Genomic DNA, 27087 nt, shown 5'->3' on the forward strand with positions numbered 1-27087 from the left:
ATGGGGCCCAGCAACTTGGAGCTGATTTTTGACCGCGTGGGGCACTTTGGCAGGTAGGGAGTTGGGGGTGCGGCTGGGGGAGGACGGCCCGGGCGATCCGGAGCCGCGTGAGTGGAGGCGTCGGTGGGGTCTGTTTCTGTCCGTTGCAGTGGGGTTTGAGCGCTGCGCTCGCGATCTGCAGACACCTTCACCCCATGTGTCCCGGGAAGTCTGGAGACCCTGGGCCAGACCGACTATGGTGGCAGGACCTTCCCACAGCGAGGAGAAGGGCCTTGGGGTTCGCTTCGGGAATGGGGGTGGCAGGGCCCGCCCGGCGTGCCTGCGGCAGGGCTGGAGGAACTTGGGGCGCACCTTCCTGGGGAGTTGAGGCCGGGAGGCCCAGTGGGAGAGGCCGGGTTACAGGAACAGAGGAGCGCTGGTTTCTCTAATCCTCTAGTTTCCTCTTTCATGTCCCAAGACACTGCTGCCCTGCCCCACCTCGCCCGCCCTCGGGTCTTCTCAGTGCCTGGCAGGCATTGCCTCATGAGCAACCAGTCCTGGGAGTTTGTTGCCATTTATAGGAAGCTAGCATGTGCCAGGCACACTGTGCCAGGTAGCAACGCACAGTGTTTCACTTGATACTGCTTTCCTGGTCCTCACGCACATGGTCAAAGGTAGCTCACAGTGGTGGAAGAAGTGGGGACTAGATTTTGGGAGACAATTCCTAGCCTGCCACAATAATGTATGCAAAACGCTTATCTATAATAATAAAAGCATAATATGCAAATCGTCCGAATGGCCGAACAGTGGAACCACCGTCTGGATGACCAGGCTATGACACCCACTGGCACCAGGCCAGCCAAGGCTGGTGTGATGCGATTGGTGGGGGAGGGGGGGCCCTCCATCACCCCTCAATCACCCTGTAGAGGGTGACCAATCAGGGGGCTCTGCAGAACCAGGGAACTGGGGGTGTGTGGTGGCTGACCAAGGCCAGGCCAAGATGGGTGTGTGTGGCGGGCGGGGCTGCCAAGGCCTACCCTTGCACGAATTTCATGCATTGGGCCTCCAGTAATTCAATAAGTTCTCAATATCATGACTGTTATTGTCACCTGAGCTTCCATCCTGGAAGGGTTGATGGTGAAAGCAGCTTATAAGAAGGAAAGGGGTAACAAATCAAAGCTTACAGCAAAAGGTTTGCAAAAAGTATGACTAATATGGCACCCCATCTTTTCTCTCATATTTTGCTGTAATTGGTCTCTTTATTTATAAATAGGAAGGGAGGCTATTGTGTATTATTAGCCTTCTCTTAAGAAAACCTAGTGAAAGCGTTAAGTAGAGATCTGTGATTACCTTTCACTTCTCATTAGTCATTTCTAAGATAAGGAAGCTCTACCCTAATCACTTTTAAGGGAGGGAAGCAGGACACCTAAGAACTAAAAAGCACCTTCAGGACTTGTTCTAAAATTGTATTGAAGTTCCATAAACTTCATGGCATAAGTCCCGAGTGAGAGGGAATTGAGGACACTGAGATGCAGGCATCTGTGTTGGGAGAATCTAAGAACCTGGGTCCCTGAGTTGTTCTGGGGCCAGGGTAGAGATGCTTTAAAATGTCAGATTTGGACTGTGGAGCCTACATCTATGTATGTGTGTTTTTTCCAAAATATGAACCTTTTTTTTTTTTGCTCTTCTTTTTTGACTTTCCTTTAAGAACATCATAATAGCTAACACATGCACCTACAATGTGCCATAGTGCTCTACATGTATTAAATCTTCGCATTCCCACGACCACCCAGACTAGGAAACTGAGGCATAGCAAAGTTAAGGATCTTGTCCGAAGTCCCATATGGTGACAAAGTCAAGATTCAAGCCTTGACAGTCTGGCTCTGGAGTCCACCCTTTTAGGCACAGTGGGGTGCCACCAGCTATGCTTTTTTAAGGCAGCATGGCATAAATCTGGAACTGGAAGTTTCTTCACCCATCACCCAGATTGCATGGCCCATTTTCAGGGAGTTCTGGCCATTTTTGCTTTCCCTTGTGCCGGGAACCAATTCCAGCATGTCATAATTTCAAGAGTTTCATCAAAAGGTTGATGAAACTTGGGGACTCAACAGGGTTGAGTCACACATGTAGTCACCTGTTGGGAATGGCTAAAGGCATTTCCCCAAACCTGAATAGGAAACTGATTGTGTCTGCCAGACAGTTAAAGAGCATCTTAATCTACATGTTATTGCCTCCTACTGGCCAAACACCTGAACAGCTGTAGGCTAATTCCCCCAAACTGACAACGCTTCTGTACCCTTTGAAACCTTACCCTTTGAAGTGTATTATCTCCTCCTTGCCTTAGGACAAATTGTGTTAATAAAAGCAAGGGTCCTAGACAAGGAGGGAGTCTTCAGTTCCTTTAGCTGAAGGTGCTCTGACCCCCAATGCCTTTCAAAATTATATCTCGTCTCCAGACTCTTTATTAGTCTCTGGATTCCTGTGTCATCTACGCACAGCCCTTTCTCCAGATTCCTGAACCCTTCTTGATGCTGGGACATGAATCCCGGCATCAATGGAGGCCAGAAGTGGGACTTTCTGAACCCTGGAAGCACCAGCACCCTTGCATCTCGGTTTTCTGCCTTTTGTGTCTGTATACTTCTTTTTCATGCGTGTGCCCCTCCACCTGTGTGCACTGTATCTACAGGTATGTTGTCGTAGAGGGGTTTTAGTTTAGGCACGTGGGTGATACGTGATGAATAACAGGCTTTGTAAGGGACAGAGGGATATGTTAGAATACGAGACACCTAAGGAGGTAGGGTTTTGTTTTTTTCAAGAAGTTATCCTTGCTAAAGAGAAAGGAAGGTTTAAATGGAAAGCATGCTCGGGATCTTTTGTATTTTGAGCACTTCCTTACTTTCGGATATTACAAGATGCTCCAGGTTTAGTTTGTATTCTCCCCCTCCTGGTCTCTTTTGCCTGGTTTCCTTTATTGGAGAATGGTATTTAGAAATCAAGATCTGGGCACTGGGTGTGCTTGTTGCTATTGGGGTTTCATTGCTTCTAGGCCCTCTCAACAGAGCTATGCATATATGCATACACACTAACCTGTGCATACGGACATATCTATGATTGTTCTGTATTTATCCATCTGTACATATGTTAAGGTAAACATGATAAAGACTGTTCATATTTGCTTATGTTCTTTTTTTTTAGTCCGTATATAATAACTTGCTTTTCTTCTCTTTTCAGATACCAGGTATTTCTCTATTTCACGGTTGCCTTCCAGAATATCTCTTGTGGCGTCCACTACTTGGCGTCTGTGTTTATGACGGTGCTCCCCAGGTACGCCTGCAGGCCCCCAGGCAATGTGAGCCGGGTTCTTTTCCACAATGTTTCTGATTGGAGGTTGGACAACATCTGGAAGCTGTCTTCCTCAGGCCATGAAGAGCAAGTTGTGGTGCAGCTACAGGACGGTGAGATCTGGGAGCTCAGAAGGTGTAACAGGTTCCGGAGAGATAACTTGTCGAATCTGGACTATAATTACAACGGCCATAAAAGTCGTTTTCCTTGCTTGGATGGCTACATCTATGACACAAGCAAATGGGACAGCACCGTGGTGACTCAGTGGGATCTGGTCTGTAACCGGGAATGGTTTGCCAAGCTGATCCAGCCTACATTCATGGTAGGAGTCCTGCTGGGAGCGCTGATTTTTGGCTACCTTTCTGACAGGTACAATGAAACAATTAGCATTGCTGCTCGGGGTGGGGTTTATTTTCCTATCTGGTTTTCTAAGGGGACAGGGAATTATGTTAAAAGCTTTAGTCATTTTCATGCTTCAAAAAGTAATAGTGGTGAGAGGATGGGCTCTGAAGACAGTCTGCCTGCGGTCAAACCCTGGTTCTGTGGCCTCTGGGCAAAGTGCCTAACCTGTGTTTTAGAGTCTTACTTGTAAGCTGGAGATGAAAACAATAGCATTCACTTCAAAGGGTTATTGTAAAATTAATACAGAAAAAGTACTTTGGGGGAGGGGTCAATCGGGGGAAAAAGGAGACAAATGTAATACTTTAAACAATTAAAAAAATAAATTAAAAAAATGTACCTTGGACATTTAACCACTCAACATATACTGGTTATTACTTTGATTTTTTTTGTTGTTGTTGTTAAATAGACTTGGTCTTTAAGAGATGTACCTAGTTCTGCAGACTTCAAATACTGGAATTACTAGGCATAGATAATTAAGTAACTATGTTTATATTCCTTTTTTTGTTGTTGTTGTTAATTCTCATCAGAGAATATTTTTCCATTGATTTTTAGAGAGAGTAGAAGTTAGTGGGGGAGAGACAGAGAGAGAGAAACATGGATATAAGAGAGACACATCGACTTGTTGCCCCCTGCACACACCCCGACTAGGGCTGGGGATCTAGCCTGCAACCGAGCAAGGCACATGCCCTCGACTGGAATCGAACCCGGGACCCTTAAGTCTGCGGGCCCACATTCTATTCACTGAGCCAAACCAGCCAGGGCTATGTTTATATTCTTAAAGAAATAGAAGACAAATTTTAAAACATTGCTAAAAGTCTGGAAATTGTATTTTAAAATGACATAAAATTGAAGAATACCTACCTAGAACATCTAGAAATTAAAAAATAAAAAGGGACTAACAAAGTTCCTGGGTACTTTTAACAACCTATTATACACAGCTAAAGAAAGAATTAGTAACATGGATGATAGTTGAGAAAAAAAATGATCAATAATAAAACTCAGAAAGACAGAGTTGGAAAATATGAGAAATTGAAATTTACAGAATAAGGTATGGAGCATATTTATTTTAGAAACAAATCAGTGGAAGAGAGCACAATTCTTATCACCAACTCTGTAAACAAGAAGAGCATTTGATAAATTTCAAAATTCATTCATGATAAAACCTAAAAATAGAAGAATGTGCCATGCACATCTTGTGAACTGTTAAAAGCTTTTCCACTGAGATCAGCAACAGACAAGGATATGTGCAACCCCACTTCTGGTACTGGAGATTCTAGCTAGTACCATAAAGCAAAAGAGAGGGAGAAAAAGAAAGAGGGAGGAGGGCGAGGATGGGAGAAAGACATAAGGGGAAAGAGAGAAGAAAAAAGATTTATTATTTGTAGCCATTACAATCCTGCATATCCCTCTGCAGGAATACACTGCAATACATGTGTCTATGATGTGGTTGAAGGATGTTTGGCTTGTTTGCAGTGCCGGCTGTTAGGAACAATACTGTAGGAACATTCTTATGCATGTACCCACGTGGACATGTGCAAGAGCATCTCCAGAGTACATCCCCTAGAACCTGAGGGGGAGGGGGTAGGGGTAGGGGGAGGTCCACATTACCGGCTTCTCTATAGAATGCTAAAGTATTCTTTGGTTTTCCTGATTTGCATTCCCAATTTGCATTCACACCAGCAGGGTGAGAGACCCTATTACTCCATATCCTTGCCAACACTTGGTATTACAAGACTTTTTACTTTTGACAACTGGTCAGAAATAAACAGTATGATTATATGTCATTGACACCTTTTTCATCCTTTTAACCAGATTTCTCTTTTATGAAGTGACTTTAAATATTTTCCCCATTTTGTCTGTTTCCTATCTATATATATAAAAGCCTAAGTGACCATCCAACCATTCTACCATCCGATGGTAGCTATGACACGCAATGACTACCAGGGGACAGACACTCTGACCAGTAGCTATGACGGGCACTGACCACCAGGGGGCAGACGGTGAATGCAGGAGCTGCTGAACTGCAGTGACTTGGTTGGCAGCTACAGTTCTCAGGTGATGCACCCGGAACCAGAGAGGAGGGAGCCTGATTCTAGGGTGTCACCGGAGAACTGCCCTCTCACAATCCAGGGCCCTTTGGGGGATGTTGGAGGGCTGGTTTCGGCCCGATCCCTTCAGGCTAGGCCAAGGGACCCCACCAGTGCACGAATTCAAGAGTCCTTTGACTATTCTGGATCCTTATCCTTTAGTTATATGTAAAACAAATAAATATTTCCCCTCCCTCCCTCCCTGCCTCCCTCCCTCCCTCCCTTCCTCCTTCCAATGTGTCTTCTCTTTGTCTCTTTTTAATATATTTTTATTAATTTCAGAGATGAAGGGAGAGAGAGATAGAAACATCAATGAAGAGAGAGAATCATTGATTGGCTGCCTTCTGCACACCCCACACTGGGGATCGAGCCTGCAATCCGAGCATGTGCCCTGATGGGAATCGAACCATGACCTCCTGGTTCATAGGTCAACACCCAACTAATGAGCCACGCCAGCCAGGAGTGTCTTTCAGATAGACGTGAAGTCAAATGTATTATCCTTTCCTTCCTGGTTAGTGCTTTCTGTATCTTAAAAAAAATGTCTTCCCTTCCTTCATTAGGTTCTGAAGATATTCTCCAATATCATCTTCCTAAAGTTATATGGTTTTGCATTTCACATATGTGCCTTTAATCCTTCTGGGACTGATTTGTATAATGTAAGTTATGAGAAAGGGACTCCGGTTGTATTTTCTTCTATATGGCTAGACAGTTGTCCCAGCATCACTTACTGATTCTTTTTCTGCTAATGTGCAGTGCCTTATTTGTTCCATACTTCTGTCTATGAACGCACTAGTCTGTTTCAGAGTCCTCTAAGGGACCATCAGTCTCTTTCTAATGATATATCTATTTCCCTTAATGATTTGATTCTTGAAGTTTGTCCTTTTCTCTATAGAGCATTTACAAGCTTTTTGTTAGATTTATTCATATATAGTTCACAGCTCTAAGGTATTGCAATGGCATTTAAAAATTTTTATATTTGTTACTGGTATACAGAAATAGAATTAATTTATATATATTGACAATATATCCAGCCACCTCATTAAATGCTCATGAATTCTAATAATTTATCTACTGGTTGGAATCTCGGGACTATATATTTTTTTGCCTTAAAACTATCTGTTAGAGACAACTCACAGGGAGAAAGTATTTGCAAGTCGTATATCTAATAAGAGTCAGTATCAGAATATATAAATAACTCTTACAACTCAACAATAAAAAGAAAATCCAATTTAAAAGTGGACAAAGGACTTGGATAGATATTTCCCTAAAGAACATATATGAAATGCTCACCATTATTAATCACTGGGGGAATGTAAATCAAAATCACAACGAGATACTCCTGCACACTCACTAGGATGGCAGTAATAAAAAGGGCCAATAATAACAAGTGTTGTGGAGCATATGGAGAAATCGGTACCCTCTTATGTTGCTGGTAGGAGTGTAAAAAACAGGGCAGCCACTTTGGGAAAAACTTTGGAAGTTCTTCAAAAAGTTAAAACATAGAGTTATTATAGAACCCAGCAATTTCACTCGTCAGAGTATATCCAAGAGAATTGAAAACATAAGTTCATACAAAATCTTGTTCAGGAATGATGATGGCAGCATTATTTATAATAATCAAAAAGTGAAACAACCCGCTGTCCATCAACTGATGAATAGATAAACAATGTGGCATATCCATACAATTGAATGTTAGTTACTCATCAAGAAGACTGAAGTATTGATACATGCTACGACATGGGTGAATGTTGAAAACATAATGCTAAGTAAATGAAGCCAGACATGCAAGGTAATATATTGTATGGCTGCATTTATATAAAATGTCCTGAAGAGGCAACTCTACAGAGACAGAAAGTAGGTTGGTGGTGGTCAAGGGCTGGAGGGAGCAGAGAATGAGGGATGACAGCTCTGGGGTGCAGAGTTTCTGTCTGCAGTGATGGAAATGTCCTGGAATTAGATCGTGATGACAGTTGCCCAACTCTGTGAACACACTAAAAGCCACTGAATTGTAATCTTTAAAAAGTTGGTTTTTGTGGCATGTAAATTATATCTCAATTAAAATAAAATCTGTCAGGAATAGAATTTGTTTTCATTTATATTTATGTATTTATGTATATATTTATTTTTATTAATTTCAGAGAGGAAGGGAGAGGGAAAGAGAAATCGAAACATCAATGATGAGAGAGAATCATTGATTGGCTGCCTTCTGTACAGCCCCTTACTGGGGGTCAAACCCACAACCCACGCATGTGCTCTGACTGGGAATGGAACTGTGGCCTCCTGGTTCATAGGTTGACACTTAACCACTGAACTACGCAGTCAGGCTGTTATTTGTTTTTAGACAAAGAAATACCCTTCCCCAACTATAAAAATATAGGGCAAGTAAGCATCTTACTTTATGAGCAGAATGTAGCAAGATCTCTATCTATAAGAAAGCTTAGCAAGAGCTGCCTCAGCCTTGGTGGGCAGCACCAGCTCGGTTGAGAAGGTGATCCAACAGATCAGAGACTGGGATCCTGGGAGGGAAGGGACACATGCTCCCTCCTTTTCCCCCAAATCTCAGATTAGTGGATCTCCTGGGGATCACCCAGAGTGATCATATATGTATATTAGCAGCTTAGGTAGAGACCTTGCCACTGAAAGACTGGCCTCTTGAAGAAATAAGTCTTTACTTATGGTTTGCCGAAAACAATAACCAGAAACATAAGCTATTAAAAACATGGGTAACACATCTTTCATGAATTGGGGTGGATGTTTACAACTCTATCCTGCTTCCTCCGCTGTTGATGCTTCTCTTTCAGGATAGGAAGACGACTTGTCTTGTGGTCCACAAGCATTGGCATGTACTTCTTTGGCATAGCAGCGGCATTCACATTGGATTATTACAGCTTCATGCTTGCACGCTTTCTTCTTGCTATTGTGAGTTGTGTTTTTTTTACTTTTTTAATTGGACACAGTGTTTCACATCGAAGCTCAACTCTCTCAGATATGCCAATTTGGAATCTAGGGCGAGAGATCAAGGCTTAACCTTGGTTCACTCCCTTGCCGAAGTTCTTTCTGTGGAACATTAATGCCCTTTGTTTAGAATGGGACTCATTAAAATGAATAATTGTTGCCTACTAGGCAGAAACTTTTTTGTTTGACTCTATGCCTGGCACAGGGTCCACATTCCACAGTTCCTAAGGCATTATTTTATTTCTGAGCAATTAATTATATTGGTCTCATCAGGCCCTGCATGTATGAGCCAAACAGATGGGTAAGGTGTTAAAGAAGTCGTTTGTGTATCGTGCAGTAAGAATGAAAACAGGAAGGCGTTAGGCCTTTATGTTCTGAGGAGCCAGGGGAGCCCTGTGAGAAAGGCATGCGTTTGTCACAGATTGGCTTCTTAGCTGTGTGCCCGTGGGGAACCATGTTATCCTCTTTGAGCCTTAGTTTCTAAACTCTAAGCTGTGGGAAATAATACCTGCTTCTCAGGGCTGTTATCAACATTCAGTGGGATTACAGTAAATATCTGTGGGATAGCACCCCGCAGGGAGGAGGCTCTCTGCAACAGGGACTGTCACTGGAGGTGGGCCAGCGAGTGAGGACGTTGTTTCCACACTTGGAGTGGCTTTCAGACAGCTTCCAAATGACCAAACAGCAGCAGGGATTCTGTATGAAGGTCACTAGTCAAGGATAATGGAGTGACTTTTTTATCTGCAGGAAGAGCTTGTAATCTTGCTGAGCACAGAGAAGGGAACGTATCCCCTCTCACCAAGGGGTCCAGAAATTAACATCCACGCGGGTTTCAAAAGAGTATAATTCGAATATTAAAGAATGAAGAGAAGCCTTTGGGAAAATTGGTGGTGCTCTGGAATAATTTTGCAAAAATTAACTTTATGATTGTGTTGTAAAAGTCAAATATGAAATAATTTTGCAGGAAAGATTCTAATCCTTTCACCGCTCCCCTAAAAAACAATCTTTCATTTGACTCACTTTTTATATTCCAAGAAAGATCACAGCCTACTATTATAATCTAAATATTGTTAAAAATGGGACTATTTTATTTTATTATTTAAAAAGATCTTTATTGTTGAAAGTATTACATATATCCCCTTTTTTCTCTCCCTTGGTCCCCTCCAGCTTGCTGGGCCTATTTTCAAGATAAAGGTTTCTTCCCATTTTTTTTTTGTTGTGGTAAGACACACATCACATAAAATTTACCAACTGAACTGAAGTGTATAGTTCAGTGATGTTAGGTACCTTCACATTGCTGTCCAACCATCACCATCATTCATTTCCAGAATATTTTTCATCTTGCAAAACTGAAACTCTGTACCCATTAAATAATAATTCCCCTTTCTCTCTAGCCCTTTAGCCCTTAGCAAGCATCATTCTATGTTCTCTCTCTAGGCACTCCATATAAATTCAGTCATACAGTATTTGTCTTTTTGTGACTGTCTTATTTCATTTAGCATAGTGTCCTCAAAGTTTACTCACATTGTAGCTTATGTCAGAATATTCTTCCTCCCTCCTTTTCAAGGCTAAATAATATTCCACTGTATGCATACAACACACTTTGCTTATCTGTTCATCTGTTCGTGGATACTTGTGTTGTTTCCACATTTTAGCTACTGTGAATAAGGCTGTTATGAACATGGATGTTCAGATGTCTCTTTGAGACCTTGCTTTCAATTTTTGTGGCTATATAACCAAAGAGGGATTACTGGGTCATATAGCAGCTCTATTTTTAATTTTTGAGGCATTCCCATAAAGCTTGCTTTAGTGGTTGCATCACTTTACATTCCCACTAGCAGTACACAAAGGTTCCAATTTCTTGCATCCTTGCCAACGCTTGTTATTTTCTGTTTTTATTTTTTTTTTATAGCAGCCGTCTTAATGGCTATGAGATGGTATCACATTGGGATTTTGATTTGCATTTCTCTAATGATTAGTGATGTTTTTTGGCCATTCACATCTCTTCCTTTGGAGAAATCCCAGTTCCTTGTTTGCTCATTTTTGAATTAGATTGTTTGTTTGTTGAGTTTTTAGAAGTTCTCTATATATTCTGGATAATTTTCCTTATCATATATGTGTTTTGCAAATGTCTCAATCCTTAGGTTGCCTTTTCACTCCAGTGATAGTGTCCTCGGATGCACAGAAGTTTTAAATTTTCATGATGTCCAATTTATCTGTTTTTTTCCTTTGTTGCTGGTCAAAATAGAGTTTTAGTTAAATCTTTTTTCTTCCCACTACTTACCACAACTTTTTGTCCCTATTTAAAATTTAGGATTTAATAATAAGGACCTCATGCATATATAGATAAATGGATATGTACACTTACAAGGAACTGAGAAATAAATTCACAGTGTAAAGGAATATTTAAATGAAACAGAAAGCCATGTCTTACCTTTATTTATACATTACCTCTCAAGTTTTGCCATGGAGTGTGGAGAATGTGGAGGAAGATGAAAGGACCCCTTTTAAAATGGAAGGATGGATCAGATTAGGTGCCCTTTTATAAATGTGATATGGGTTCCAGAAAACAATTCTTTGGCATTTTCTTTCTTGCCTAAATGTCACTGGCAGAGACAGCAGACCACTTAGGAGTTGTCAATGTGACCTTTAATCTAGACCGCCTTCCCCTTGTGTTTTTCAGGTTTCAAGCGGCTATCTCGTGGTGGTGTTCGTCTATGTGACAGAATTTATCGGCATGAAGGCTCGGACGTGGGCATGCATCCAAGTGCACTCCTTTTTTGCCATTGGAACGATGGTGGTGGCTTTGACAGGCTACTTGGTCAGGACCTGGTGGATCTACCAGATAATCCTCTCTACAGTGACTGCCCCCTTTGTCTTGTTCTGTTGGATGCTCCCGGAGACTCCTTTTTGGCTTCTTTCAGAGGGAAAATATGAAGAAGCACAAACAGTGGTTGATCAGATGGCCAAGTGGAATAGGGCAGGCACCTTTAAGCTGTCAGAACTCTTATCCCTGGATCTATACAGTCCTGCTGATCAACAGTCTCGTTACGCTAATAAGCACAGGCTATTATATCTGTTTTATGACTGCAATATTGGGAAAAGGACACTTATTGTTTGGCTGATTTGGTTCACAGGGTGTTTGGGATACTATTCCTTCTCCTTGAATTCTGTTAATCTAGGAGGCAATGTATATTTAAACCTCTTTCTCATAGGTAAGTAGTTAAATTATATTTATGTGTAACAATGAAATGCAATTTCTGCCATGTTTTTATTGTCTTTTTGTCTTCTAGGAACAATACTGCCAACGACATGATTATTGTCTCATGTAGTGTAATTATACTGTAACACATGTATATATAGGGTGGGCAAAAGTAGGCTTACAGTTGTTCATATGGAAAATAATGCAGTAAATAATAACACAAGAATAAACTGTGTTTTGCGTACTCACAGCTGTAAACACACTTTTGCCCCACCCTGTATTTTCTTTTTTAAGAAGGCAAATAGTTAGAAGAATTTAGTCCTTTTCTGCCTCTTGCTTGCTTTCTTGCTTCCTTCTTTTACGCCCATCCTATCTCAGATCTCTCTTCCAGGGGTAACTGCTGTAATATTTGGCTTTTGCCCTTTCACATCTCTTTCCATGCATATCCATATATTTTTGCAGATAAACGTTTCTTATTTGAACATAAGTGAGATTGCTCTTTGTACGTTGTTTTCCTTTTAAAATGTAATATGTCTTGGAAATCTTCTGGTTTCTTTTCTCCTTTTAATGTCCTTACTTTAGAAATTTTAGTCAGTAAAAGCACTTAAATACATGCGGCTATAATTGATGTTGTGGTTCTTCCATTGTAGCAACAGGTTAACACTGGCTTCAGATAGTGCTGTGATCGTTTGCGGTGTGACTCTTAGGGTAAACCAAATTCGCTCCAAACATGAGAGAAATCGTACAAATCTATCTGCACTTGTTCATCTAGTCTTAACTTCTGGTCCTGTAGGCTGCCTGTGCTTGATATTGTCCTCAGAAAAATCTTGCTTTAACATTTTTATACACAGGAAGCATCCCTTCTCATTAAAGTGCTCCGATGACATCTATTTTTGTTTATTACAGCTCAGTAGGAATTATGAGGGAAGTCATTTTAAGGAAAAAAACTCCACACAAAAACCTTTGTTCTCTTTTTGGGAAAACCATCAAGCTTGTAGAAAGAGCCCATCTTGACTTCATTCCATTCTATACATCAGTTTGAGAAATGAAGCAGTATTCTTAGGACAGAGCAGCAAATGGTAGGAAAATGAGGTGGGGACGGGGGAAGCTTAGGAAAGCTGAAGTTTTAGATCTTTATGATATGGTTTCTTTTAAAAAAAAATCTATCTATCTATCTATCTATTATCTATCTATCTATCTATCTATCTATCTATCTATCTATCTATCTATCAATCATCTATATTTGATTTCAGAGAGGAAGGGAGAGGGAGAGAGGGATAGAAACATCAATGATGAGAAAGAATCATCGATTGGCTGCCTCCTACATGCCTCCTACATGGGGATCGAGCCCAAAACTCGGGCATGTGCCCTGACTGGGAATTGAACTGTGACCTCCTGGTTCATAGGTTCACGCTCAATCACTGAGCCACGCTGGCTGGGCTGATATGGTTTCTTAATTTTGATGGAGATACACATTCTCAAGAAACTGGGTAATTGCATAACTGTAAAAATGTTTCCAAGGCAAATCTACATGGTTTGATAGTCTCTTCTGTCTTGGATTTCTCATATCCGTACCCTTTCCAGTGGTCGTCTTGCAGACAGGCACTTCCATGCTGTGAAAGTTTTGAACAAGCTTTCATTTCCTGAGATGGTTTGGGGCTGGTGGGAACTTCAGCTCTGGTTTTCTGCCACTTGCAGGTGAGAGCCTTTGGGATTAGTGCAGATAGGAGTGGAATAGGGCCCCAGTGATTAGAGAGATATTTTATAAGGTGAAGAAAGTAATGAACCATTGTCCTAATCCCAGAAGATGTGGGCCTCATTCCTGCCCCATTTCTTTCCCAGACATGGCCAAGCCAAAAATCAGATGTAGTGTCAGTACCCTGAAGCAACAACTCAAGGGAAACCAGTGTAGTCCACTTTCACTCTCCCTTTAGTGGTTTCACAGTTGCTGCCCAGCTGTGCTAGACTCTGTTGTCTGTTGTCTTTGCACACAGTGCTGTACAGGGGACAGCTCTGAGCCCACATGCAGGAAGGTAGTGGGGGAGGAAGGCTGCAGGACGGCCCCTTGGCTCACCAAGACCTTGCTTCCACTTCCTGAGCTGGCATTTACTCTTTTGGCTCAAATAATTTACTTTTAATTGTCAAGTAGGGATAACAATCCTAGCTTACTCTCAGGAAGCTCTTTTGAAGACCACTGTCTTATTTGATCGTGAAAAATGCTTGATAAACTCTTTAAAAAAAGGAAAAGAGTAGAGTAATAGGTGTATCTATTGTCCTAGCCTAGAAACATGGAACTGACAGCAGCATCTGTGAAAGGAAGGTGCCTCCTCCAGAGAGAGAAAGAGAGAGAGAGAGAGAGAGAGAGAGAGATAGAGAGAGAGAGAGAGAGAGGCTGTCTCTCAAATGGGACTCAGAATGTCAGAATGTTGTTATTATTTTTTGCTTTTGTCTGAGTCAGTTTTTTTCTGAGCAGCTGCAGCCGAGTTTAATTTCTGATGTGCTACTAATACGTATCTACCCCCTAGGATGTGTCCCCGAACCTGCAGGAGACATTTAGACCCAGATCTGCCTCTCCAGGTGCTTGCAAGCTTCTGTAGATGAAATGACAAATGCTCATCACTCCTAAAAGGCAGTGGTGGGTAGTGTCCTGAGATTAGACTGCTGCAAAGGGAGGAAAGAACAAACTTTGAATTACAAGGAAGATCTGGGCTGGGCTGGCTCCTTTCCCAAAGGAGATTGTTGGCTTGACTCAGTTTTGCTGAGAGATCTTTCTTACTTCCTGTTTGGTTCTGACTGATGGATAAAAAAGCTTTTTTTTTTTTTGGTTGTTGTTCTGGTGCTAGGATTCGAACGTTGGTTCTTCAAGGGAAGGGCTTTTATGTCAATTATGGATTCAGCTCTTTAATTTTTGTTATGGGGGAGTGAAAAGAGGTCCAAAACCACCCCTGTTCTGTAGGTGATTCATATTAGGTTAAAAACGCTTATTGTTAGGTTTAAAATCCACCAAGCAGTTACATTAGTTTATGTACTTGGCTGACATTGGATTTTCTACTTTAGTTTCTAAGTTTGACGTTACTGATACATCCCCCTCCCCAGTTTTGTCAAGCATAAGAAACCAAAGATCAGAAATGATCAATGTTGTCTGTTAATTTTACTTATTTATTCATTCAACAGGCCTGCCCCCAGGCACCTTGCTGTGTCCTGGGGGTGCTTACAGCTTAGTGAATAGGTGAATAGAATACAATAGGTGAGTAGAATAGAATAAGTGCTGGACTGATTACAGTAGCATTTCACAGGAGACATCCTCCAGGGAGTTTAAAGGGGTGGGACTTGTTGCTTCTCAAGTAGCTGACAGTTCTTAGAGGCCCCTGGAAGCAGAAATACTGCTGATCACTCCTTTTGGGGAATGGGTTACAAGGTAAGGTGCCCTTGTACAGCTGGACACCATGGCTTATAGAGGGCCCTTTTGCTCAATGACAGGTGCAGTGGATATTCCTGCCTCCATTGTGTTGTGCTTCGGGATGGACATTCTGGGGAGAAAGAAAGCTCTGATCACCGCCCTTTTCTCAAGTGCAGTTTTCTGTGGTTTGATTATGGTGATTCCCTTGGTGAGTTATTTTATGTTTTATTTAGGGAATGGTTAGTTATATACTATGACAGTTTGATGAGGGAATTTTTAGCTTATTACAGTAAATATGAAGGTCAGTTGAGATATATGGACAGGATGCATGCATAATATTTAACAATATATTTTCTTTTAAAAAAATTCTGTTATATAAGTAGTACATGCTTATTGTTGAAAATTTACAGAAAAAAGAAATATATTTTTAAAAATGCCCATCATCCCATTTCCAAAGATGGCCAGTGTTGTATTTGGTAAACACAGTAATTTTGAGTGAGGAAAGTAGGTACCTCTCAGCGATTATAATCCTAAACATGTATTCATTCATCCAGCATCTATTATGTACCAGGTGCTGTTCTAGGTGCTGAAGATATGTAGTGAATCAAGTTTCTGTAAGTATAACAAAGAAAAAACAGGAAGAGGAATAGAGAATGACTGTGGATGGTGGGGAGTACACCTGTATACTATTTTATTTTATCTAGGCTGATCAAGGACTGGATGCCTCTCAGAGAAGGTGGCATTTGATCAGAAACCTGAAGGAGAGAGGGAGCCATGGAGACATCTGGAGGATATTATTCTATCTAATAAAAGAGTAATATGCAAATTAACCATCACTCTATCACAAAGATGGCCATGGCCACGAAGCTGGAGCGAGCAGGAGGCTTGGGTTGCCTCTGGCGATGGAGGAAGCCAAGCTTCCTGCCTGCCCTGGCCAGCACTGGGCTCTGCTCAAGGCTACAAAGTTTCAGTTATAGAAGATAAATAAATCCCAGATACCTGCTGGGAAAAAAAAGAAATAAAGGAGAGACTGGGAGCTTGGGTCACCAGGGAGCATGGCCAGCCTGAAAATGGCCATCATCCCCTCACCCAGGCTGGCCAGGAACCCCACTAGGGACCCCCACCCTGAAGGGGGTGTGGCCAGCCTGAAAACAACCCTCAGTCCCTCACCCAGGCTGGCCATACCCTCATGGGGTGAGGGTCCCCACTGGGGGGCTTGACCAGCCTGAAAACAGCCCTCAGCTCCTCACCCAGGCTGGCCAGGCACCCCACTGGGACCCTAACCCTGATCTGGGACACCCTTCAGGGCAAACCAGTGGGCCCCCACTGGTGCACCAGCCCTCTATCCTATATAATAAATTGACCCTAACTGCTGAATGACTGGGAACGAATGGTCACTATGACACACACTGACCACCAGGGGGCAGGTGCTCAATGCAGGAGCTGTCCCCTGGTGGTCAGTGCACTCCCACAGAGGGAGCTCTGCTCAGCCACAAGCCAGGCTGCCAGCTGCCAGCACAGCAGTGGTGGCGGGAGCCTCTCCTGCCTCCTCAGCAGTGCTAAGGATGTCCGACTGCAGCTTAGGCCTGCTCCCTGCTGGCAAGTGGACATCCCCCGAGGGCTCCTGGGCTGCCAGAGGGATGTCTGACTGCCAGCTTAGGCCCGATCCCCAGAGGAGCATCCCCCAAGGGGTCCCAGACTGCGAGAAAGCACAGGCGGGGCTGAGGGATCCCTCTGAGTGCACAAATTGTTGTGCACTGGGCCTCTAGTGTCTTATATTCAGGATTGTTCCTATTTAAATAGTCTTGTTTTTCATTGTGGTAGATTAGCATTTAGAAATTTGTAGTGTGCACATGTCCCCTGAGGAGCTTGTTTTTAAAAATGCAGTTTCTTAGTGGGAACCACTGCCATAACCTATTGAAGCAACTTTCACATTCCCATATTTGAGCAAGCTTCATCTCCTAGAACACCTCTTGCATCCAGAGTGCCCCTTCTCTTCCCCCCACAATCTTATCAGAACCTGTATTTTCATTCTGTGTTTGATAAATATGGTCACTGTAACAATGTTTCACAGTACTTTATATAATTTTCCCCAGTGATTATATAATTATTAAGCAATAGTATCGCAACATGTAGCATAAGGCATTTTAGGTTTTGTATATATATATATATATATATATATATATATTTTTTTTTTTTACCAGATAGGTGGTACATTTTATTTTTATTTATTTATTTATTTTATTAAATATTTATTGTTCAGATTATTACAGTTGTTCCTCTTTTGCCCCCCCCATAGCTCCCCTCCACCCAGTTCCCACCCCACCCTCGGCCCTTACCCCCAACCACTGTCCTCATCCATAGGTGCACGATTTTTGTCCAGTCTCTTCCCACACCCCCCACACCCCTTTCCCCCCCAGAGAATAGTCAGTCCACTCCCTTTCTATGCCCCTAATTCTATTATATTCACCAGTTTATTCTGTTCATCAGATTATTTATTCACTTGATTTTTAGATTCACTTGTTGATAGATGTGTATTTGTTGTTCATAATTTGTATCTTTACCTTCTTCTTCTTCTTCCTCTTCTTAAAGAATACCTTTCAGCATTTCATATAATACTGGTTTGGTGGTGATGAACTCCTTTAGCTTTTTCTTATCAGTGAAGCTCTTTATCTGACCTTCAATTCTGAATGATAGCTTTGCTGGGTAAAGTAATCTTGGTTGTAGGTTCTTGCTATTCATCACTTTGAATATTTCTTGCCACTCCCTTCTGGCCTGCATAGTTTCTGTTGAGAAATCAGCTGACAGTCGTATGGGTACTCCCTTGTAAGTAACTGACTGTTTTTTCTCTTGCTGTTTTTAAGATTCTCTCTTTGTCTTTTGCTCTTGGCATTTTAATTATGATGTGTCTTGGTGTGGTCCTCTTTGGATTCCTTTTGTTTGGGGTTCTCTGTGCTTCCTGGACTTGTAAGTCTATTTCTTTCATCAGGTAGGGGAAGTTTTCTGTCATTATTTCTTCAAATAGGTTTTCAATATCTTGCTCTTTCTCTTCTTCTGGCACCCCTATAATTTGGATGTTGGTACGCTTGAAGTTGTCCCAGAGGCTCCTTACACTATCTTCATATTTTTGGATTCTTTTTTCTTTTTGCTCTTCTGGTTGGGTGTTTTTTGCTTCTTCGTATTTCAAATCTTTGATTTGATTCTTGCGATCCTCTAGTCTGCTGTTGGAATTCTTTATAATATTCTTTATTTCAGTCAGTATATGCTTAATTTCTAGTGGTCCTTTTTCATATCCTCGAGGATCTCACTAGATTTCTTGAGGGTCTCACTACATTTATCAGCGGTTTCACTAGACTTATTGAGGGTCTTACTAAATTTATCAGCGGTTTCTAGAAAATTCTTGAAAAACCTTAAAAGTGTGGTTTTGAACTCTATATCCAGTAGTTTGCTTTCCTCCATTTCTGTCATTTGTGACCTGTTTCTTTGTCTCCACATTTTTTATGCTTCCCTGTGTTGATAGAGTAGCTTTCTGTGCTAGGTGTCCTATAGGGCCCAGTGGGTCAGCCTCCCCAATTACTGGAGGTGGACACTCTTGGTGCACCCCCTCGTGGGCTTTGTGCACAGTCTTGTTGTAGTTAAGCCTTGATTGTTGTAGGTATCACTGGGAGGAATTGACCTCCATGCCAATTGTCTGTGAGAATCAGCTGTGTCTGCAGTGGGAGAACTTCTGTGCTGGAGACACCCTTCTGGGGCAAGACTTGCTTCAGTGGGGCTTTGGTGTTCACTGAGTCTGCCCCCTGAGTGTGTCCCTTATGGATCTGAGGAGTTGTAATCTGGATGGTCCCACTCTGACCACTGGGTACACTGGCTCTTGGATTTCTAAGGAAGTGCTAATTTAGCCTCTGCCTGAGGCTACCCAGCAGGAGCCCAGCTGTGAAGCAATGCAAGCTGCTGTGGGGCCTTGGGCCTTCTTTTGGATGTTCTGGGTTTCTCTGATCCAGCTGCAGTTTGTCAGGTAATTTTCAGATTGCAATGGGCCAGGGCATTCATATGCAAAAGCCTCTGTGCACAGCCTGGGTGGGGCGGGGTCTCAGGGGATCAACAGGGCGGAGCAAGCAGCTATGGCTGCTCCTCAGTCCTGCCCTAAGAGGCCCCGCTTCTCAGTGTCCCGGTAATCGCTGCAAGCACCTCTGAGAGAAAGCTGCCCTCGAGTTCCGACCAATGCCAGACAGTCCAGTTTCTCCCCGTATGAGTCTGGGTCCCCAGAGACTCACCAGGAACTGGAGTTCAGAGCAGTCGGGAGCTTGTGACTCCCTCCCGATTGAAAAAGACAACCGTGTCCTCAGTTGCCAGCCCATTCTGCTTGCACCTCCATACCTCTGCACTTTACTTCCGCAGCTCCTCTGAGTCTCAGTGTGCTTTTCTCTTTCCTTCTAGTTGTAGAATTTCCACTTGGCCAGTCTTCCTGTGGTTCTGGATGATGTCTGTTTTGTCTTTTAGTTGTATTTTTGAAGTGTTTGTGCGAGGCAGCAATTTCCGGTGTTTACCTATGCCGCCATCTTGGTTTCTCTCTGGTTTTGTTTATTGTTTGACATTACATTTAAGCTAACCAGTGACTTTCTTTTATGGTGATAATTTACTGAATTATCAGGGTTGGTGACTTGAATGTTTCATGTAACTGAAATTTCCAGGTGGTGATTAATATACAACAGATATGAACACAATAAAACTACTCAGGATGAGGAGGTTTCTGCCAATTTGAGGGAGCTTCATCCATACTTGTTTTTGTTTGTGCTTTTAGGTACTTTGCATTGATATTAGTTGAGTTGATGGCAGCTGCCTTTGAACTGGCAAAATTTCTCCCCAAATGGCAGTGATAACACAATACACATTTTTTAAGTCACAGTAATTTATTCAACAAACATTGTCTACAAGACTGATTAATATGACAAGGTGACACCAGCTGCTTTAATAGAGACATCCCCAAATCTCAGTGACTTCACATAATAGATGCTGATTTCTTGCTCATAGAAAGTCTGATGTGTGTGTACCTGGTTGGTAGCAGTGGGAATGGTGAGGAGAATATGTCTGGCTCCACGGAGTCATTCAGGGACTCAGGTGGACAGAGGCGCTGCCATCCTCAACACATGAACTCCAGGTCGTCTGAGTCTCAACATCCAGCTGGCATATAAGGGGGAAGAGAAGGGATGGACTATGGGAGGTCCTTGTGAGGCACTGCTAGCAGTGGGACGCAGTGGGAAGCGAAACAAAAGGTTTTGCTGATGAATGCATCAGCCAAAGGGCGGGGGGTGGAGGGGTGGAGAGTCTGTACTAATAGTTAAATTATCACTTTCAAATTATTCTCTGAAGATAATTTATAAGCCGTGGGATTATTGCTGCAAAGGGCACAATTTGTTTTTATGGCTCTTTGATTTATTTTGCTGGCTCAGTTCCAGGAGTTGGTCAGTTATTGGTGGAACCGGCATGTCTGGAAGTCTGGATGTTTCTTGTTCCACAGCAATCTCCCCAAGAGATATTCTTTCCTTATTTGGTCATTTGAAATCTCCAAGGCTGAGGAGGAGGCACAAAGTTTTCCCTAAATTTCATAAAGATGGAAAGCTTTTGCAGGCCATGAGTAGAGTTTACAAAATGAATTCAAACAGAAAAATAGAACTCTTCACTGTTGTGAAAAATACTGGAGGATTAAAAAGTTTTAAATAATAATTTTCAAGTTTATATATTTTTCTTTAATTACTTATGACAGTCTTTCTGCTAACGTATTTTTTCAGAAGTACTATTTTTGGACTATGGTGACAACTATGGCTGGAAAATTTGCCATAGGAGCAGCATTTGGCCTCATTTACCTTTACACAGCAGAACTATATCCAACCGTGATAAGGTAAGAGTTACTTATTTTTTGTTGTTGTTTTCCAATTATCTTTCACTTACATATCATTTCCTTATATTTGGCCTTTGGGTATAAATGCTTTACTTTCAAAACCATTACCTGAATTCTAAGATATGGGGAACTTACATGGTGCTCATTCCGAATCTGAAACTTTGTCTATACTTCCATTAGCAAGGGTAGTAAAGAAATTGTTTTGAAATAACACTCTGTTATCTTAAAACCAATTTAAATCTCAAATATAATTGACTTACGCTGACTGTCCATTGAAGCAGGCTAATTTTCTCAGGATGTGTCTCTTGGTGTTCTGATTCAGTTGTGCTAGTTTGCTAGGGCTGCTATAACAAAACCCCAAAGCTGGGAGGTTCAAACAACAGAAATTTATTTTCTCACAGTTCTGGGAACTAGAATTCCAAGATCAATGTGTTTGGCAGGTTTGGTTTCTCCTTGGGTCTCTCTCTTTGGTGTAAGAAAAGATACTCACATGAAAAGCACATTGTTTCCTGTTAGATATTTTATAAGGTTATTTAAATACTTTTAATAAATTCTTTTTTTAATGAGAGAGAGAGAGAGAGAGAGAGAGAGAGAGAGAGAGAGATCAACTGGTTGCTTCCTGTACAAGAGCTGACTGGGGATCAATCCCTCAACCTAGGTATATGCCTGTCTGGGGGTTGAACTTGCAACCTATGGACGATGCTCCAACCAATTGAGCCACCTGGCCTGGGCTAAATACCTTGCAAAGAAAAGCACATTAAGATATCACTTGACTTTTAAAAAATAAAGAAAATGTTCCATAGAGATAAATATCCCAAATTCCCACTTCCTACCCCAAACAAATTCCGGCTCTAGAAATTGATGTTGTCCTCAATATACATGAGGGCCTCATCTGCCTACTGGATGAAGAATAGTTTTTGGGTCTTGAATTATTTGCATGCTTGCACATACCAACGCAGAATGTGGATTTAAATCACGAGTGATTCTTGAAAAATTAAAGTAAAATTATTTCCAAGTATATGAAGCCGAGCTTAAGTTGTATTATTTACCATTTGCTGGAGGGTGGACAGGGGCTTCAGGAAGTTGTTCCATCACTCTCTGTGTCATCTGTGTTCCACTTGTCTTCCATCCTTGCCTGTATCTGTCTTAATTCTCCTCTTGTTTTTAGGACTCAGGCCGTGGGAAGCGGCAGCATGGTGTCCCGTGCGGGAAGCATCGTGGCCCCGTTCTCCGTGAACCTCTCCAGCATTTGGATCTTTATACCCCAGGTGTTTAATCACTTTATAGAAACTTGGTGAGATGGCAGAGCAGCTTCTGTGGGTGGTGGGAGAGGGCCAGGCTGCTGAGGGCCAGGTGGAAGGAGAGCTGAGAGAGGAGGCAGTGACCACTGTGGAGAGGATGGGCCTCTTTTGCTTGTTTTAAAAGATATCATTTATCCACTGCTTACCATGGGCCAGGCACTCTTATAAGTGCCTTGTAGGCATTATTTAATTTAATCCTTTCAACAGTCTTTTGGGACCGGCACTATTAGTATTTCCATTTTACAGATAAGGAAACCGAGGAATAAAAAAGTCAGGTAACTTGCCCAGGACCACACTGGTAGCAAGTTACCGGGCAGAGTGGGTTTGGAGATTATAAGAGGCTTGAGGATTTTTATTTTTACTAGCCGGTGGCAAGGAAAAGGTCATAAATCTGTGAGAGGGAGGGAGGTCTGCAGATGGAGGAAGACCTGGAGAAGGAGGTGAGAGGCAGTGGGACCTGGAGAGGATGAAAGGCTCCGCCCCGTCCAGGGAGGAAGGGGAGGGGAGGGGCGCTGTTGGGATGTTTGTGGGAGGGAGGGAGCTGGCCAGGATGGCAGGGGAATTTTAGAGAGTGGACCACCCCACTCTCTAAAGTAGAAGTTCATTTCCCTTGCCCTTGTTTGGTTTCCCCTTAAACTCTGTAGATTTTGGCTCATTGAAATATTTATTTGTGCATGCATTCATTCATTCCCCATCATTTATTGAATGCCGATAGAGTAATGATCATCAGGGCAAGGACAGGGTTGATTAAGACAGTGCCTGACCATGAAGTCCCAACCCAAGGCTCAGTAGCTGGGTTTCTCCACAAGACTCTGGAGCCTGGGAAAAGGGGACAGGGCCTTTTTTCTCTGTGGAGCAGCTCCTAGGACAGCGCCTGCGGGAGTAGTAATGCAGGCAGCACCTGGGACCGATGGAGTAGGGGCGCCACAGTGGTTCAGGAATGAATTGATGAGTGATCAGATTAAGCCTGGACGATGAGTTCAAGAACTCCCAGTCCAGCCTCAGTCACCAAAGGTCTCGCTGCTAAAAAAAAAAAATGTGAGCTGGTATGTCAGACTCAGTTCTGTGTCCCTCTGAAAAAGGTTCAGAGTTATTATTCGCTGAAGGGTACATTTATTTCTTGATGTGTAATTTATTTCTTCTTTCTTTTCTTTTTTAATTCCTGCTAGTTGCTTGTTGGGTGTTTGGCCTTTGTGAGTGGAATTCTAACATTCCAACTTCCAGAAACCCTCCGGAAGCCTCTGTTAAGTACTTGGGAGGAGGCTACCACACCGGATGCAGAAAAAGAGAGCAGTTCAGGCAAATTGTCTCCCACAACCAGTAACACTGATGCTGGACAAACCAGAAGTGATTAATTCAGGGGGTTCTGGTTTGGCAAATGACTGTGCTATGTGTGCTGTCTAGCACCTGAAAAATTGTTTACTTTACTGCCTTTGTATTAGACGAATACTATTCTCATTTCCTGCATGTCATTTTTGTCTTTTAAAAATTTTTTGTAAGAAAGTTTTAAAACAATGATTTTGTAAAAGAAATAAAAACTAAGATGAGGATGCTCACTTTTTAGGCTGCTTTCTTGTTGCCGTCAAATATTTTTACATGTTTGTTCTTCTGTGTCGTCGTTTCTCAGCCTTTCCCACTCACCACCCGAGGGAATGTCACATACTCCAGTCCCATCAGGCTCCTCTCCTTCCCCCAGCCACTGTCAACTGTGAGAGTGTGTTTCTTTCTTCTTTCTCTTCCATATTATTTTTATTTATTTATTTTTCAATTGCAGTTGACTTTTAACATTATTTTACATTAGTTTCAGGTGTATAGCATCGTGGCTAAACATTTATATAATTTATGAAATATTCTCCCTGATTTTTCTAATATCCACCTGACACCATATCAAGCTATTACAATATTATTGACGATATTCCCTATGCTGTACTTTACATCCCCATGACTATATTGTAACTATCAATTTGTATGTCTTAATCCCTTCACCGTCTTCATCCAGCCCCCCAACCCTCCTCCAATCTGGCAACCCTGTTTGTTCTCTATACCTGTGAGTCTTTTTTCTTAATCTTCACCAGATAATATTTTCCCATTGGTTTTTAGAGAGAATGGAAGAGACAGGGATAGACAGAAATATTGATGTGAGAGAACCACATTGATTGGTTGCCTCCTGCAAGCGTTCCGACCAGGGCCTGGGCCACGGAGAAGCCTGCAACCGAGGTGCGTGCTCTTGACCTGAATCGAACACGGGATCTTTGGTCCACAGTCCATTGCTCTATCCACTGAGCAAAACTGGCTAGGGCTGTGAGACTTTTCTGTTTTATTTGTTTATTTTGTTCTTTAAATTCCATTAAAATGATAGCTATAAAAGAAAAGATATCCTGCTTTCCAGCACTCTGAGCAAAGAGGGCTTCAATGTGTAGTCAAATGTTTTTGTGTTTGGTCCAGTTAAGGGACACACATCTGCTAGGAGCCAGGAGTGAGTATTGTAGTCGGACATTTTACTTCCCCAAATTTAAAGACTTGTCTCTGTAAGTCTAAGAGAGGTGAGTGCCCGCCTCCCCTCCTTCCCTGGACCATCCTGGAGCCACACACAGCGAAATCCTGGTCCTGGGAGACTTTGCTTCCTCAGCGGCCTTCTGAAGAGTTCAAGTCCCATTGGGTTGCGGCCCTTTATTTACTGGCAGACTAACACACCAGCAGGGCCGACACATCCCAAGCCCCTGACAGCCATGCAGAACAGCAGGCGGGGCTGGATGTGCAGGGAGTTCCCTGTCTACTGCACAGGTGAGGTTCTGGGCACCTCCAGAGCTCAAGGTAAACGTGTCTGAAAGATTCCTGGGGTGGAGTGTGACGCTGTGCTCGCCTACCGTCTCCCGGAGATCCTTCAACCCTTTGGACCTTAGCCACACGCCTATAACATGACAACATAAGGTCCCACTGGATGGTCCTTGAGTCCCCTTTTAACTCTCGCCTTCAGTGCGCCCAAATCTGCTGTTGGTTTTCTGAATGACCCCTCATTTAAGTCATATTGCAATAGTTCTGTGCAGCAGCAAATGAACGACCTATTAGCTGTACGTGTGCATAGCTTTCTTTCTTGGTTTCATTACTGAATGTTTTCTTCTTGTCTTCCTTTCAGAGGTAAGTAGAGTCCAGACCTGGGCCGGGAGAAGGAGCCCTCTCAGATATTTTCCGTCGTTCCCATTACTTTTTGGATACAGTCCTCCATCCTAGCCAGACGTATGGCACTTTCTCACTTCACTCACACAAACCTCCCCATGGAGCCACCCATGGTTTCCTCAGCTCTCTCTCAACTTCTTGCCTCTGCGACTTTGCTCCTACCATCCTCCCTCCCAACATTGCCCATCTCCTTTGTCCCTCCTGGACTGGCCACTTGGGCCCACCATGCTCCCTCTCTCCTGAGCAATCACAGCGCTCACTTGTTAGAGGACTGTCTTATTCTCCCTCTTTTCCTCTCTTGAGAGAAAAAACATCATTTTAGGGACCCCTGAGTCTCTCATAGTCCTTGCAACATGCCTTGGACAGAGTGCTCTGTAAATGTTCGTTGGTTGGTTTTATAGTAGGTGCTCAATGAAATATATATACCACCTTACAAAGAATTTTACATACCTCAACTCAGCAGGTGCTCACAACAACTTGTAAGAGAAATCTTAGTTCATTTCCAGTTTTCTTAGTTCATTTCATAAGTGAGATGACTCGCTCAGGGTAAAACGGATCTTCTGTGGCCCCTCCGTATGTGCTTTGGTGAAGACCTTGAGCCTGGGAATCTGACATTCAGACTGGGCTTTCCCATTTAAGAGACCTTGGGCCCTTCCTTATTGTCTTGGAGCCTCGATTTTCTCATCTGTGGATTGGGGATAATAACAGTACCTATCTCATAGGGTGTTTGTGTTAATGGTGTCAGACTCTAGCAGATGGTTAAAGCTAAATATGCATTAGTTACAACATTATTATCATTACTTTGATACATCAAACTGCTTTCCTGTAAACAGACTTGTTGACTATAATTTTATAGTCTGCCACACAGTGGACACTCAGCCAATATTTGAATATGTGGACTAAAGGATCATTTAGTTTTTAACCTAGATTTTTTTCCTAAATAATTTTTCCAACTGCAATCAGGGCATCATCTCAGGGATCAACAACATTATTCTGTCCTTACCGCCCACCCCTCCCATTCCACACTGCCCTCCCCGCCCTCCCCCTCAGACCCAGCGGATGCAGCAGAGCCAGGAACCCGGGGAGATGGCAGCCACATGAGGAAGCCGGGGTTTGCTTCTGGCCGGAACTGGCTGGGAGCTGGACAGCTTTGGCCGTTACTTACCGTGCCCACGAATCAGCTGCCAAAACCCCAGGCTGGTGGCGAGGTGGTTTGTAAACAAGAAAAAGAAGAGCTGCTGAGTAGGCCCACTTCCAGGGCTGGCGGAGCCCCAGCTTCACAGAGGAGGTCCATGGCTCCTTTCTCCAGGGAAGCAAGTGACAGAGACACAGGCGTGTGGGCC

At 42.7% G+C, this 27087-nt stretch overlaps 1 protein-coding gene and 1 long non-coding RNA gene across 3 annotated transcripts; one reads left to right on the forward strand and one right to left on the reverse strand.

The window, feature by feature from the left end:
• Nucleotides 1-24498, forward strand: SLC22A16 (solute carrier family 22 member 16). Its single transcript, XM_036318051.1, has 8 exons — nt 1-53; nt 3211-3690; nt 8612-8729; nt 11449-11980; nt 15448-15575; nt 21157-21266; nt 22435-22534; nt 23737-24498. The coding sequence occupies exons 1-8, from the start codon at nt 1-3 to the stop codon at nt 23920-23922; spliced, it is 1707 nt and encodes a 568-aa protein (XP_036173944.1). The 3' UTR covers nt 23923-24498.
• LOC118660519 lies at nt 23105-27047 on the reverse strand. Of its 2 annotated transcripts, none has more exons than XR_004968969.1 (3): nt 26910-27047; nt 26195-26429; nt 23105-23590 (listed from the first exon to the last, which is right to left on the reverse strand). It is a non-coding gene; the product is annotated as an uncharacterized LOC118660519 (long non-coding RNA). The 2 variants fall into 2 exon arrangements; XR_004968968.1 differs by lacking the exon at nt 23105-23590 and adding an exon at nt 24715-25722.
• Nucleotides 27048-27087: the final 40 nt, after the last annotated feature.

The sequence above is a fragment of the Myotis myotis genome, unplaced genomic scaffold (assembly GCF_014108235.1).
Source record: "Myotis myotis isolate mMyoMyo1 unplaced genomic scaffold, mMyoMyo1.p scaffold_m19_p_7, whole genome shotgun sequence".
In the NCBI taxonomy this organism is placed as follows: domain Eukaryota; kingdom Metazoa; phylum Chordata; class Mammalia; order Chiroptera; family Vespertilionidae; genus Myotis; species Myotis myotis.

Excerpts from the sequence above, each read along its gene's own strand:
- SLC22A16 (XM_036318051.1), top strand. The coding sequence starts at position 1 with ATGGGGCCCAGCAACTTGGAGCTGATTTTTGACCGCGTGGGGCACTTT. Across the intron at positions 3,691-8,611 it reads TTTGGCTACCTTTCTGACAG|GATAGGAAGACGACTTGTCT; the intron begins GTACAATGAAAC and ends CTTCTCTTTCAG. Across the intron at positions 11,981-15,447 it reads TTTAAACCTCTTTCTCATAG|GTGCAGTGGATATTCCTGCC; the intron begins GTAAGTAGTTAA and ends GCTCAATGACAG.